General features: G+C 36.3%; 1 protein-coding gene and 1 non-coding gene across 2 annotated transcripts; both read right to left on the bottom strand.

Annotated features, from left to right (window-relative positions):
- Window positions 1-12,877: 12,877 nt before the first annotated feature.
- Window positions 12,878-12,984, bottom strand: LOC122432171. The gene has a single exon (XR_006266775.1). It is a non-coding gene; the product is annotated as a U6 spliceosomal RNA (small nuclear RNA).
- A 168-nt stretch (window positions 12,985-13,152) lies between these two features.
- On the bottom strand, window positions 13,153-14,106 carry LOC122431919 (olfactory receptor 13C7-like). The gene has a single exon (XM_043453575.1). It carries the CDS (start codon window positions 14,104-14,106, stop codon window positions 13,153-13,155), a length of 954 nt encoding a protein of 317 aa, XP_043309510.1.
- Window positions 14,107-15,908: the final 1,802 nt, after the last annotated feature.

Genomic DNA, 15,908 nt, shown 5'->3' with positions numbered 1-15,908 from the left:
TCATACATAAGTTTATCTGATCTTAAACAAATAGTCTCATGATGACAAATTTTAATTTTTATTTGGGGTTATAGGGTTAAATATAACTATTTTTGTTGGTTTAGTGTTATTTTGATTTCTTTCTAAAATTTTTTTCCCCATTATTTTTATTAGTTGGAGGCTAATTACTTTACAATATTGTAGTGGTTTTTGTCATACATTGACATGAATCAGCCAAGGAATCAGGTGGAGAGGGAGGTGGGGGTGGGGATCGGGATGGTGAATACATGTAAAATTTTTAAAAATTGAAGTATAGTTGATTAATATTGTTTCAAGTATATAACAAAATAATTCAGTTATGTGTGTGTATGTATTTTTTTCAGAATCTTTTCCAGATTCTTTTCCAAAGTAGGTGGTGATAAGATATTGAATATATTTCCCCATGTGTATAGTAGGTCCTAGTTATTTAAATGTTTTGTGTGTAGTATTAAGTAATTGGGTATCTATTAACTTCAGGCTTCTCTGGTGGCTCAGTGGTGAAGAATTTGCCTGACAATGCAGGAGGCACAGATTCTATCACTGGGTCGAGAAGATCCCCTAGAAAAGGAAATGGCAACTTACTCCAGTATTGTTGCCAGGGAATCCTATAGACAGAGGAGCCTGGTGGGCTGTATAGTCTATGGGGTTGCAAAAGAGTCAGACACAACATAGTAACTAAACAACAACAGCAATCAATTAATCTCAAATTCTCAATTTATCCATCGTCCTCCTTTCTTTTCTTGGTCATAATAAGCTTGTTTTCTGTGTCTGTGAGTTTATTTTGTAAATAAATTCATTTTTATCATTTTTTTGTAGACTCCACAAATTGGTGGTATCATCTATTTGTCTTTCTCTAGTTTACTTCAGTTAGTATAATTATTTCTAGGTCCAGCCATATTGCTGCAAATGACATTGCATTATCCTTTGTAGAGTTGAGTCACATTACACCGTATATGTATTCCACATCTTCCTTATTCATTCTTCTGTCAATGGGCACTTAGGTTGCTTCCATGTCTTGGCTATTGCAAATATTGCTGTTATGAACATTGGGGTGCATGTATCTTTTTGAATTAGCATTTTCTCTGTATATATACCCAGGAGTAGATTGCAATGTTCTATGGCAACTCTATTTTTAGTTTTTTGTAGAACTTCCATACTGGTCTCCATTGTGGCTGTACCAATCTGCATCCTCACAAACAGTGTAGGAGGGTTCACTTTTCCCCACAGCTTCTCCAGCATTTATTATTTGTAGACATATTGATGATGGCCATTCTCATCAGTGTGAGGTGGTACTTCATTGTAAATATAACTTTGTAATATATATGTACAATGTAAATTTACAATGTAATTATAACATTGTAAATATAACATTAAGTTCGTATGTTGGTGAGTGTTCAAAGTTGTGTACATGTAATATACAAGTGGATGTGAAGAGCTGGATCATAAAGAAGGCTGAGCACTGAAGACTTGATGCTTTTGAACTGTGGCGTTAGAGGAGACTCTTGAGAGTCCCTTGAACTGCAAGGAGATCAAACCAGTCAATCCTAAAGGAAATTAATCCTGAATATTCATTGGAAGGACTGATGCTGAAGCTGAAGCTCCAAAACTTGGGCCACCTAATGCGAAGAGCCGACTCATTCGGAAAGACGCTGACGCTGGGAAAGATTGAAGGCAATAGGAGAAGGGGATGACAGTGGATGAGATGGTTGGATGGCAACACCGATTCAATGGATAGCATTACTCAATGGTGTGCTGCAGTCCATGGGGTCGCAAAGAGTTGAACATGACTGAGCAACTGAACAACAACTGATACAACAACAACAATATGCAAATGTAATTACTTTACTAGATTTTTGGCTTATTTATTATTAGCCTCTGTTTAATGCTGAATTATGTCCCTTCAAAATTCTAATGTTGAAGGCCTAGCCCCCCATCCCCCACTCCCACACACACCCAGTACCTCAGAATGCATTTATATTTGAAGATACGACCTTTAAAAAGGTGGTTAAATTGAAACGAGGCTGTTATTGTAGGCCCTTATACAATCTGATTTGTGTCATTATAAGAAAAGAAAATTTGAATGCACATAGTGAGAAGGTGACCCTCTAGAAGCCAAGCAGAGGCCTCAGAAGACTTTAAACCTGCTAACATCCTAATCTTGGACTTTTAGCTTCCAAATCTAAGACCTGATAAATTTCTGTTGTTTAAGCCACCCAGTCTCTGATGTTTTGTTATGACAGAATTAGCAAACTAGTATGAACTCTTTTTTAACATAACTGAATGGAATAGAAATAATTACATATTCTCTAAATGTGTGGCTGTGTTTTAAATGTGTGGATATGTTTCTGTATGCATATATGTGTGTGTGTGATGTGAGCATCTATACACAGATATAAAATATCTGCAGAAATATATCCTGAATAGAAGTAGAGTGGATGAGTGCCAGTCAAGGGAAAAAAAATATCAGAAAATTTAATGGCATTTTGTTAGCCTTCAGATGTTGACTTTTTTTTTTTTTTGGTAAATTCACAAGAAGATAAAAGGTGTTTCAGTGAAACTACTAGTTGCTGGTTTTGTTCAGTTGCTCAGTAGTGTCTGACTCTTGTGACCCCATGGACTGCTGCACACCAGGCTCCCCTGTCCTTCACTATCTCCTGGAGCTTGCTCAAACTCATGTCCACTGAGTCAGTGATGCCATCCAGCCATCTCATCCTCTGCCATCCCCTTCTCCTCCTGCCTTCAATCTTTCCCAGCATCAGGGTCTTTTCTAATGAGTCTACTCTTCTCATTAGGTGGCCAAACTATTGAGCCTCAGCTTCAGCATCAGTCCTTCCAATGAATATTCAGAAACTATTAGTACTCTGTTTAATCCTGTTATTCCAGACACCTGGTTCCTTAAATCCAATGGTATTGATGAACTCATTAACACTTAGGGAAAAAAAAAAGACATGAAACCTGTGTTATAGATGTTACAATAATGAAAGCCTATTAAATGGGCATAAAATATTGAAATATGTGAATCTTATTATATAAACCACAATATACAAAGGATTAAAATGTATACTTAGAAACTTTCATAGCATATTTAATCCCTGTCTGGGCCAGATGACTAAATGTACAAAACTTATTTGTTTTTTTATCATGGAGTCATTAATAATATCTGTAGAATTATTTTAATGACTTGGACTCAAGTTGAGGACTGCCCATTTGTATAGAAGAAAGAGATAGAAGATGTACTGGGATTAATTTTAGAACATGTTAACAAATTGTAACAAATATTTATCTAGTTTGTTCAAAGAGCAACAACCTCAGGTAATTAAATTGCAGTCAATGAACTGATCAATAATTATCTGATAATAATACTTGAAAGCAATGATTTATGGCCAATGGAGCAATAATAGAAAGGTGAAAGAATGGAGGTATCATAAGTATATATAAATAAAAGCTAACACAGTGATGAGGCTTAAGATAATTATTAATTCCAACTTGTCATATTCACTCATCTGCCTTCCTTCAAAGATTAGACTTTCACTGTCTTCATAAGGTCAGAGAGAATCTGATGTATGAATGAGGAAGTAGAACTTAACCAAGCCCCCAAAACTCTATTTCTATATGCAGCCTTCCTAAAGTAAAATTTGCATTCCTTTAAAACTTTTCTGTTATCTGGCCTTGGGTTTATTATCTCCAAGTAGGTACTTTTCTGAAACTGACTTCACCAAGTATCTATAACCTATGATTATAACTTCACTTTGTGAAGACCTCTTAAGTCTTCTGATACCTTTATAGGTGTTAGTATTGTGGTTTGGTCTGCCTGATTTTAATAAACTTCCATAGTCCACATAATAGATAATGGTGGATTGCTCATTATTTTTATTGCCTATGACTTGTTCAGTTGCTAAGTCATATCTGACTCTTTGAGACCCCCTAGGCTGCAGCACACCATGCTTCCCTGTCCTTCACTATATTCTGAAATTTGCTCAAACTCATCCACTGAGTCAGTGACGCCATCCAACCATCTCATCCTCTGATGTCCCCTTCTCCTTCTGCCCTCAATATTTCCCAACATTAGGGTTTTTCCATTGAGCTGGCTCTTCAGATCAGGTGGTGAAAGTATTAGAGCTTCAGCTTCAGCATCCGTCCTTCCAACGAATATTCAGGATTAATTTCCTTTAGGATTGACTGGTTTGATCTCCGTGCTGTCCAAGGGACTCTCAAGAATCTGCTCCAGCATCTCAATTTGAAAGCATCAATTTTTTGATGTGTACCGTTCTTTATGGTCCAACTCTTACATCTGTACATGATTACTGGGAAAAAAAACACAAGTTTGACCATATGGACCGCTGTTGGCAAATAATGTCTCTGTTTTTTAATATACTGTCTAGGTTTCTCATAACTTTTCTTCCAAGAAGTAAGCATCTTTTAATTTCGTGGCTGCAGTCACCATCCATTGTGATTTTGGAGCCCAAGAAAATAAAATCTGTCACAGTTTCCACTTTTTCCCCCATCTACTTGCCATGAATTGATGGGACCAAATGCTGTGATCTTAGTTTTTTGAATGTTGAATTTTAAGTTAACTTTTTCCTATGACTAGTATTTCATAATTGGTTATTTTATTACATTTAATACATTATTTTAACACATTTAATACATGTTTAATACATTTTAATACATTTAGTATTAGGGTGGTGTTACCATTATTTATTTCTTTTTACATACAATAAAAAGGGGAAAGTGGAAGTCAAGGCTAGTGGCTTCTTCCATATGAGAACTTGGCCTGTGCTTTGGAAGATGGACGCTGCAATGCCTACATTGTGAAGCTGTGACAATCAGATGAGAAAACAAATTAAAAACCAGCAACCAATTACTAGTACTTTTTATTATCAAAGGCGAGGGAAGGGAGAGATCCCCTCAGGACTTTGATGAGCATTCGTTTAAGAGATGCAGTTGAAATGGTTTGATGAAGCCTATTTGTCAAAAATCCTATCATACTGGGCTTTTTTCTGTAGAAAGAGCAGGTCAGTGAATATTTTCTCATACTCTTGTGATGTGATCAGGCTAAGATGTTAGGTTTAGAAAGACTGGTCTTTCGACAGTATAGAGGTACAATTGAGAATGGGAGAAATGAATTAGAGGACCATGGAGACAATGTACATAGAGGCAGTGAAGACTTAGAAAGCAATGAGATGAAAAGATAGGATGAATATGGCAACTTCATGGTTACAGTATTGGATTTGAGGATCATTCACATATGGATAGTCATCAACAATGATTCTACTAGTATAAGTGAAGAACTCTGATGCAACCATTGATTGAAATAGAGGAGAAGCTTAAGGATGATGACTTCATAAAAGTATTGATGTAAGTTTGATGACTGGTTGAGTGTGTGGATGGTTAGACTTTCAGGTGAAGACAGATTAGTGAAGTCCAGGAGAGAAATCAGGACTCAAGCTGTATATTAAAAAGTCCTTTGCTCAGTGATGGAAATTGAGCCCTAGGTGTGGATGATATTGTCTATGCAGAAGTTTGGGACAAATATCTATGAAATGATTGGCTTCCTTTTCCTATAATTGGTCAGAGTTGAAGTGAAGGGGAAAATAAAAAGAACAGAACACTTGTGATTTGGAATAAAGAATTCCAATTTGACTTTTGTCTGCACAAGCTGAGTGATCTTAGGCTATTTTTTAAGCATGCTAGCTTGATTTTTTCTATGAAATACAGATAACTTATCTATTATACTTATAATAAAATTCTTTCTTGCTACTTCTGAAAGATCACCTGTCAGTCAACTTATTTTATTTTAGAGTGTAATTGATAAAAATGTTGTGTTAGTCTTAAGTTTACAGCAAAGTGATTCAGTAATATGTTTATGTATCTATTAATCTTCAAATTCTTCTCCCATTTAAGTTGTTAGTAATACTGAGCAGAGTTCCCTTTGCTATACAGCATATCCTTGCTAGTTATTCATTTCATATACAGCAGTGTGTACATGTCAGTCACAAACTCCCTATCTATTCTTCCTGTTCCCTCCTCCTCCCCTGGTAATAGTAAGTTCATTCTCTAAGACTGTAAGTCTGTTTTTGTTTTATAAGTTCATGTCTGTCTTCTTTTAGATTCTGCATAAAAGTGATATCATACAGTATTTGTCTTTCTCTGTGTGACTTACTTCACTTAGTATGACAATCTATATGTCCATCCATGTTGCTGCACATGACCTTATTCCATTCTTTTTAATAGTTGAGTAATATTCCTTTCTGTATATATATCACCTCTTTATCCACTCACCTGTCAATGACCACTCAGGTTGCTTCCATGTCTTGGCTACACAGTCAGTTATTGATCTTTATTCTGGCTAGATTGTAAGTTTAGTTTGTTTGAATTTACTTGTGATTTCAATTATATTGAGCAGCATCTGTTCCTTTATTTTGTGTCTAGTCCTATCACTGTGGCAGCTCTTAGGAATATTAGCATAAAATACCCCCAAATCTCTCCTCCTCTCTTTGCTGTCTGTCTCTCTGTCTCTCTCTATTTACTTTCTTTCTCAGTTTTACTCCATTGCCACCCATTCTGGAATATACTGAAATATTTGTTTAATATGGTTGGATGGCACCACTGACTTGATCGACATGAGTTTAAGCAAGCTCTGGGAGTTGGTGCTGGAGACGGAAGCGTGGTGTGCTGCAGTCCATGGGGTTGCAAAGAGTCGGACACAACTGAGTGACTGAACTGAACTGATTTGTTTTCTGATGGGGAAAACAGAAAAGTAGGGAGTATTAGATTTCTGCTTCCGACTAAGAAGGAGAAACAGGGACGGTGTTTTGCCCTTCTACCTGAAGCAATAAAAATAAAACAGAAATAAGTGTGAAAAATCAATTTTAAGATATTGAACATCAAACAGCATAGGACAGTGATCCCTGAGAGATGAGGATCAAATGAAGTGAACCCTTTAATTTTCCCAACTTACTTCTCTGAGTGATGAATTTCTAGGTAATAAGACAGGGAGAGGGAACTGATCGGGAAAGGATTTGAAGATGGAATTGAGAGGACAGGGAGAACAAGGCAGCTAGTTTTCCAGTCCAAATCCAGAGAGGAGGAAGCTACAGAAAAAAGAGCTAGAGCTCTAAAGGGACACCCCTCTGCTTTCAGCTGAGTACTGATCAGTGCAGGTGTATGAGGAATTAAGCGAGGTCTGGGAAAGGATTATCTGGGAGAACTGAAGGGAATTATTTTCAGAGCTCACACAAGGCTGAGAATAAAATCAACACATTGCACACCTATATAATTCCCCTTGTATAACCTAAATAGATACACCTTTTAGTTGTTAATAATATTTTAATAAAATATTAAAAATGAAATTTAAAAAACGAAAGTAGATTTTTAAAGCAGCAAACAAGACACTGATAGAATTACTGGACATGACATTAAGAAGTTATTTTGACTGTATTTAATATAGTCAAGAAGGTTGAGAAAAAATCATGTTATTTTAGGTATAGAAAATTATATTTAGAGAGATATATTTATAAATAAATACATTTATTTATAAATATAAAATTATATTTAGTGATGTTTGAAAAAGACAAATTCTAAGATCTAGTAATGAAGTGTATCTAATATGAATCTATCCAGTATACCTTGGATGGAATTAAAGTAATTGGACCTTGCAGAAGGAAAGATTAGTGAACAAGGAATCAGAGAAATAGTAACACTTTAAAATAAAACAAAGAGAAAAGAGAATGAAAAAAAGTGAACAGACCATTAATTGTGTGAGACATCTTTAAGTGATATGGTATACATATAATTGGAGTCCAAAAAAGAAAAAGCATTAGCAAAATAATATTTAAATAAATACAAAATGCAAAACAAAAATAATGTTTAAATAATGGATAGAAACTTTCTAAACTTGATGAAAACAATAAACACATAGACAAAAGAATCCGAGTGGCCAAAATAATGAGAAATAGAAAGAAAACCACATCAAGGTTCATCATAAACAAGCTGCTTAAAAATCAGATGAGGTACATTATGTTCTTAAGAGAGAGGTTTGTTCTCACTGCAAGCCTGAGATAATGAAGAAACCACATTAAAGTGCTGAAAGAAAAGAGTCACTATAGTATTCTATAATCCTGTAGAAAGAAAAGCAAAGGCAAAGAATGTTCAAATACCATAGAATTGCACTCATTTCACATGCTAGCAAAGTAATACTCAACATTCTCCAAGCTAGGCTTCAACAGTCCGTGAACTGAGAACTTCCAGATGATCAAGTTGGATTTAGAAAAGGCAGAGGAACCAGAGATCAAATTGCCAACAATCCGTTGGATCATAGAAAAAGCAAGAGAATTCCATAAAAACAAACAAACAAACAAACAAAAAACATCTACTTCTGCTTTATTGACTATGCCAAAGCCTTTGACTGTGTGGATCACAACAAACTGTGAAAATTCTTAATGAGTTGGAAATACCAGACCACCTTACCTGCCTCCTTAGAAATCTGTATGCAGGTCAAGAAGGAACAGTTAGAACCAGACATGGAACTACAGACTGGTTCCAAATTGGGAAACGAGTACATCAAGGCTGTATATTGTCACCCTGCTTATTAAACTTATATGCAGAGTACATCATGAGAAATACTGGGCTGGATGAAGCAAAGGCTGGAATCAAGATTGCTGGGAGAAATATGAATAACCTCAGATATGCAGATGACACCACCCTTATGGCATAAAATGAAGAGGAACTAAAGAACATCTTGCTGAAAGTGAAAGAGGAGAGTGAAAGCCTGGCTTAAAACTCAACATTCAAAAAACTAAGATCATGACAAGTAATCCCTTCACTTCATGACAAATAGATGGGGAAACAATGGAAACAGTGACAGACTTTACATTCTTGGGCTCCAAAATCACTGCAGTTGGTGACTATAGCCATGAAATTAAATATACTTGCTCCTTGGAAGAAAAGCAATGACCAACCTAGACAGAATATTAAAAAGCAGAGACATTACCAACAATGGTCTGTCTAGTCAAAGCTTATGGGTTTTCCGATAGTCATGTATGGATGTGAGAGTTGGACCATAAAAAAAGATGAGTGCCAAAGAATTGATGCTTTTGAACTGCGGTGTTGGAGAAGACTCTTGAGAGTTCCTTGGACAGCAGGGAGAACCAACCAATCAATCCTAAAGGAAATCAGTCCTGAATTTTCATTGGATGGACTGATGCTGAAGCTGAAGCTCCAATACATCGGGCACCTGATTTGGCACCTTTTTCTTTGGAAAAGACCATGATGCTGGGAAAGATTGAAGGCAGGAGGAGAAGGGGACAACAGAGGATGAAATAGTTGGATGGCATCACTGACTCAATGGACATGAGTTTGAGCAAGCTCTGGGAGTTGGTGATGGACAGAAACCTGGTGTGCTGCAGCCCATGGGGTTGCAAAGAGTCGGACACTAACTGACTGAACTGAACTGATAGTATTCTATACCATATGTACATATATTTCAAAGCTAACATTTTTTCATTTATCATTCTTAGAATTAGCACTGGTTCCATTTTAGTGGAAAACTGAACTTAGTAATCAAGGTCTGGCAATGGATTTACAATGTCTATTACCATATCACTGCTCCCAGGTGCTCTCATTGGTCACAAGTGGGGAATAAGTGTGCTTTTATGTGCACCTATGTACTGTAAATATACACACTTTTACAAATACTTGCATCCATACTTTGTTGTTGTTCAGTCGCTCAGTCACGTCTGACTCTTTGTGACCACACGGACTGTGGCCCACCAGGCTTCCTTGTGTTTCACTAACTCCTGGAGTTTGCTCAAACTCATGTCCTTTGAGTTGATGATGCCATCCAATCACCTCATCCTCTGCCACCCTCTTCTTCTCCTGCTCCGAATATTTCCCAGCATCAGGGTCTTTTCCAGTGAGTCAGTTCTTTGCATCAGGTGTCCATAGTATTTGAGCTTCGGCTTCAGTATCAGTCCTTCCAATGAATAGTCAGGGTTGGTTTCCTTTAGGATTGACTGATTTGATCTCCTTGCTGTCTAAGGAACTCTCAAGAGTCTTCTTCAGCACCACAATTTGAAATCATCAATTCTCTGGTACTCAGCCTTTTTTATGCTCCAACTTTCACATCTGTATGTGACTACTGGAAAAACCATAGTTTGACTATATCGCCTTTCTTGACAAAGTGATGTCTCTGCTTTTTAATATGCTGTCTATGTTTGTCATAGCTTTTCTTCCAAGGAACAATCGTCATTTAATTTCATGGCTGCAGTCATCATCCACAGTGATTTTGGAGCCCAAGAAAATAAAGTTTCTCACTGTTTCCATTTTTTCCCCCATCTATTTGCCATGAAGTGATGGGGCTGAATGCCATGATCTTAGTTTTTCGAATGTTGTGTTTTCAGCTAGTTTTTTCACTCTACTGTTTCATCCTCATCAAGGGGATCTTTAGTTTCTCTTTGCTTTCTGTCATTAGGCTGGTGTCATTTGCTTATCTGAGGCTATTGATATTTTCCCTGGCAATCTTGATTCCAGCTTGTGCTTCATCCAGCTCAGCATTTCTCATGATGTACTCTGCATAGTAATTCAATAAGCAGGGTGAAAGTATACAACCTGATATACATCTTTCCCAATTTGGAACCAGTTCATTGTTCCATGTCCAGTTCTAACTGTTCCTTCTTGACCTGCATAAAGGTTCTCAAGAGGCAGGTAAGGTAGTCTGGTATTCCCACCTCTTTTAAGAATTTTCTACAATTTTCTGTTATCCACAAGGTCAAAGGCTTTAGCATAGTCAATAAAGCAGAAGTAGATGTTTTTTTCTGAAATTTCCTTGCTTTTTACTATGATCCAATAGATGTTGGCAATTTGATCTCTGGTTCCTCTGATTTTTCTAAATCAAGCTTTTACATCTAGAAGGTCTTGGTTCATGTACTGTTGAAGCCTAGCTTGAAGGATTTTGAGCATTATCTTTCTAGTTAATATTATCTTGTTGACATATGAAATGAGTGCAATTGTGTGGTAGTTTGAACATTTGTGTAATCCATATTAATTTCTATATGTATGCATAGCCATGTCTATATCTCTATTTTTCTGTATGCATATTGCTCTATGTATATACTGAAAGCAGTGATTTCACACTATCTTCTTACCCAGTAACTCATGGTTTATTCTAGTTTTTCCTCTTTCTGTGTAACTCTTCTGTCAGTGGCAAGCAGGCTCTCACTACACCTCATCTGTTTGCTTATCTCTTGTGTCATCTCCTGTGTATAGTTGAGCTCCCATTCCTTTTGATTCACTTTACCTTCTATCTCTCCACAGTTCCCACACTAACATCCTTTTCTCCTTATAATGTGATAATGATCACAAGTGGAATTTTAATTTTAATATTTGTCCTCACAGTCAGTAGATTTTAATATACAGAACTGCAAACAAAATGTATGTGGTAAGTTTTCTGAAAATACATTTTAAAAAAGTTATAGGTCTTAAAAAAGAGATTAATTGTAAAAACATTGTCTTTAATAACTCCCACCTCTCAGAATACATGTGCCTGAAAATTCTTATGTTACATGGATGAAGGATGCATCCTTATTTCCTTATTTTTAATTTTTACTTCTTTTTTATTGAAATATAGTTGATTTACAATATTGTATTTGTTTCAGTTATACAGCATGGCGATTCACTATTTTTATAGATTGTACTCCATTTAAAGTATTAATAGACAATAATGGATATATTTCCTCTTGTAGAAAGGAAATCTTGTTGCTTATTTATACATAATAGTTTGTGTCTCTTCATTCCATACCCTTGGCTCATTCCTCCCCATTTCCCTCTCCTCACTGATGACCGCTAGCTTGTTCTCTATATCTGTGAGTCTGTTACTGTTTGTTAACATAAATTCATTTGTTCTAATTTTTAGATTTCACATAAAAGTAATAGCAGAGTATTTGTCATTCTCTGACTCATTTCACTAAGTATAATATATTCTAAATATATCTATGTTGTTTTAGGTGGCAGAATTTTATCCTTTCTTTGTGGCTGAGTAATATTCCATTGGGGCTTCCATGATGGTTCCATGGTAAAGTACCCCCCTGCCAATGCAGGACACACAGATTCGATCTCTGGGTCAGGACAATCCCCAGGAGAAGAAAATGACAACCCACTCCAGTATTCTTGCCTGAGAAATCTCTTAGACAGAGAAGCCAGCAGGGGGTAGTCTATGGGCTCCCAAAAGTTTTGGACTTAGCAAGTAAACAACAGCAATATTCACACACATATATATACATGCACACATTACATGTTCTTTATCCATTCATTGGTTGATGGACACTTAGGTTGCTTCTGTACAATTGCTTGGCAATTGTAAACAGTGCTTTCATTGTGGGTAAATTTGGAAGGATTTTTCAGAAGATAAAACATTTAAATTTTCTTTAATTAGATGCCTGTGTTGTCACCATAGGAGAGATATGATAATGGAGATGAAGTGACATATACTATTGTCCTTAAGTGTGAAAGAACATGATATTTTTGGATAACTACATAGTGCATGCAGCATAGTTTAGCAGACTGGGTAGAAGAAACACAGCAAGGGAAAGAAGAAGGAACATATATATATATATATTAGAAAATTGAGCTTGGGGCCGATCAAGTCCCTGAGTAAAACAAAAATGAGTAATAAACAGAAAAAACATGAACTCAAGCAGTTCCCTCAAAAGGAGGAATGAAAAAATACATATTTTAATTGTTAAGTAGACCTGTACCCTGGATATTTCTGGAAAAATTTAATTTCAATTTTTTTCTTGTTTCTAAAAATTTGCTCTCACTTCATGGACTAGTTGTCCCTACATTTTTTTTTTTTTTTTACTCAAAAAATATGGAACGCTTCACGAATTTGCGTGTCATCCTTGCACAGGGGCCATGCTAATCTTCTCTGTATCGTTCCAATTTTAGTATATGTGCTGCCGAAGCGAGCACTGTCCCTACATTTTTATGCTATTTTCATAAATGATGAAGTTAGATTATTACCCTGAAATTTCTTCCCAACTCTTAAATTCTGTGATTTTACATATAGCCTTTATTTCCTTTGTTCTGCTTCTACTGAAAACCTTGCATCCAATATATGAGCTTATTTTGTGCATAAACTCAAAAATGCAAATTTCTCATTTTTTCCTCCAGAACCAGTCTAGCTGTGAATTTTCTCATAGCACCATGCACTTCTGTATTCCTCAGGCTATAGATGATAGGATTGAGCATTGGTGTGACTACTCCATAGAACAGGGCAATCAATTTGTCAAAAGCAGCATCTTTGGACTTTGGCTTCATATACATGAAGAGGATTGTCCCATAAAACACAATCACCACCATTATGTGGGCTGAGCAGGTGGAAAAAGTTTTTTTTCTTCCTTCAGCTGAACTGATTCTTAGTACAGTAGAAAGGATGAAAATGTAGGAGATACAAATCAACAGTAATGGAACGAACAAAAATATTATGTTGCCCAACATGATAGTAATCTCATTCAAGGATATATCTGTGCAAGCTAGCTTGACAAAGGCCAATATTTCACAAACAAAATGATTGATGACATTTTTCCCACAGAAGGGCACCCGTACTGCAAGAATTGTCTCTGTCAATGAGTTGAGAAAGCCCAATCCCCAGGAGAGAGCTGCCATCTGAATACAGAGTGCCTTGTTCATGATGACAGGGTATCTCAGAGGGATGCAGATGGCTACGTAACTGTCATATGCCATCACTGCTAGAAGTACACACTCTGTCGACCCCATAGTGTAAGAGACAGACATCTGAACAACACATCTAGTGAAGGAGATAGTTTTTTTCTTTGATAGAAAATGTATCATTGTTGAGGGGATAAAGGAGGATGTGTACGAAATGTCAAGGAAGGAAAGATTGCCGAGGAAGAAGTACATAGGGGTGTGAAGGTGGGAATCCAGGAGAGTGAGGATGATCAGAGTGCTGTTCCCCAGGAGAATCACCAGATACATCAACAAACACATCACAAAAAGGAGTTTTTCTGCTCTTGGATACTCAGAAAGTCCCTGGAGAATGAACTCAATGTCTGTCCAGTTGGTCCTTTCCATTTCACATTTTCATACCTGGAGTAATCCAGAAGAGATGTGGGTTTAAGGAGTCTATACACTATTACAATATGAAGTAAGAGAACATTGGAGGAAGGGCAACAAGTCAGTATTAGCTGGCTGGGTTTACAGTTGTGAGTTTAGATTTTCAAATTTTTCTTTTAGCTCATGTGCCAGGGAGTAGAAGAGAGACAATAATTATGTTGGTACTTTATTAAAAATATAAACTTAATATTCCATTTCTGACATTCTGATGCACAAATTCTGAGCCAAGGGAAAACTATTTAATAAGTTGTTGTTATTCCTGATTTAGACTTACTTTGAATATCATCATTTTGGAGACAACATGCTTAACTTCTTAAAAATATTGATTTATGATTTTATATCATGCCAGTCATTAACAATAACATTGGTTTAAGGTTTTACAATTTATGAAAATGTTCATCATACTTATTTTATCATCACTATAATTCTCTGAGGAAGATAAAGTTCATAATGGTAAGAAGTATTTTAAGACACAGTAGGTAAACAAACTACTATTCAATTCTACATTTTCTGACTTTACATCCCCCTTTTTAAATTACTTGGTTATTGCCCTCAAAATTATACAAGTTGTCTGAGTGGCAGTGTCTAAGGCATCTTTTAGAATAATGCTCTCCAGATGATTCTATTGTGTAGCTGAGGAAGAAAACACCCATCCAAATTTTAGTATACAGATGAATCACATGGGAAATTTTTGTAAAGGACTCTAAATCAGTGAATCTGATATGGGTTTTAAGATCTGTATTCATTAACATGCTTTCAGATATTGTTGATGTTGCTTGTATATAAACACATGACTAGCAAGACCTTTTAAATCATCTCTCTTTGATACCTTTGGAATTTGCCATTGGAGTTTCAGTTCTATGTAGGATTGAAATTGAACAGCAGACAGTACAAAACTAAACATTTTAGTGAGACTTCTGTATAAGTATATTGCAATTTGTTTTGGATTCCTTAGTTTTTAGAAATACAAACAACAAAATCACACATAGAAGAGTTTGCCCTTTATTTCTGTCCATATGAAAGTTGTTACTTTTCCATTTGCTGAATTTGCAATTAAGCTCAATATTTTCCAAGAAAGGAAGTTGAGATTATACCAGACCACCTTACCTGCTTCCTGAGAAATCTGTATGCAGGTCAAGAAGCAACAGTTAGAACCAGACATGGAACAACAGACTGGTTTCAAATTGGGAAAGGAGTACGTGAAGGCTGTATATTGTCACCCTGCTTATTTAACTTATATGCAGAGTACATGATGCGAAATGCCAGACTGGATGAAGCACAAGCTGGAACCAAGATTGCCGGGAGAAATATCAATAACCTCAGATACACAGATGACACCACCCTTATGGCAGAATGAGAAGAAGAACTAAAGAGCCTCTTGATGAAATTCAAAGAGGAGAGTGAAAAAGTTGTTTTAAAACTCAACATTCAGAAAAGTAAGATCATAGCATCCGGACCCATCACCTCATGGCAAATAGGTGGGGAAACAATGGAAACAGTGACAGACTTTTTCTTGGGCTCCAAAATCACTGCAGATGGTGACTGTAGCCATGAAATTAAAAGATGCTTGCTTCTTGGAAGAAAAGCTATTACCAACCTAGACAGTATATTAAAGAGCAGAGATAGTACTTTGCCAACAAAGGTCTGTCTAGTCAAAGCTATGGTTTTTCCAGTAGTCATGTATAGATGTGAAAGTTGGACTATAAAGAAAGCTGAGCACTGAAGAATTGATGCTTTTGAACTGTGGTGTTGGAGAAGAC

This window comes from Cervus canadensis, chromosome 30 (genome assembly GCF_019320065.1).
Source record: "Cervus canadensis isolate Bull #8, Minnesota chromosome 30, ASM1932006v1, whole genome shotgun sequence".
NCBI lineage: Eukaryota > Metazoa > Chordata > Mammalia > Artiodactyla > Cervidae > Cervus > Cervus canadensis.
This window is presented reverse-complemented; position numbering and strand designations above follow the sequence as displayed.

Bases quoted from the DNA above. Each gene is read 5' to 3' on its own strand.
- LOC122431919 (XM_043453575.1), bottom strand. From the start codon at position 14,106: ATGGAAAGGACCAACTGGACAGACATTGAGTTCATTCTCCAGGGACTT.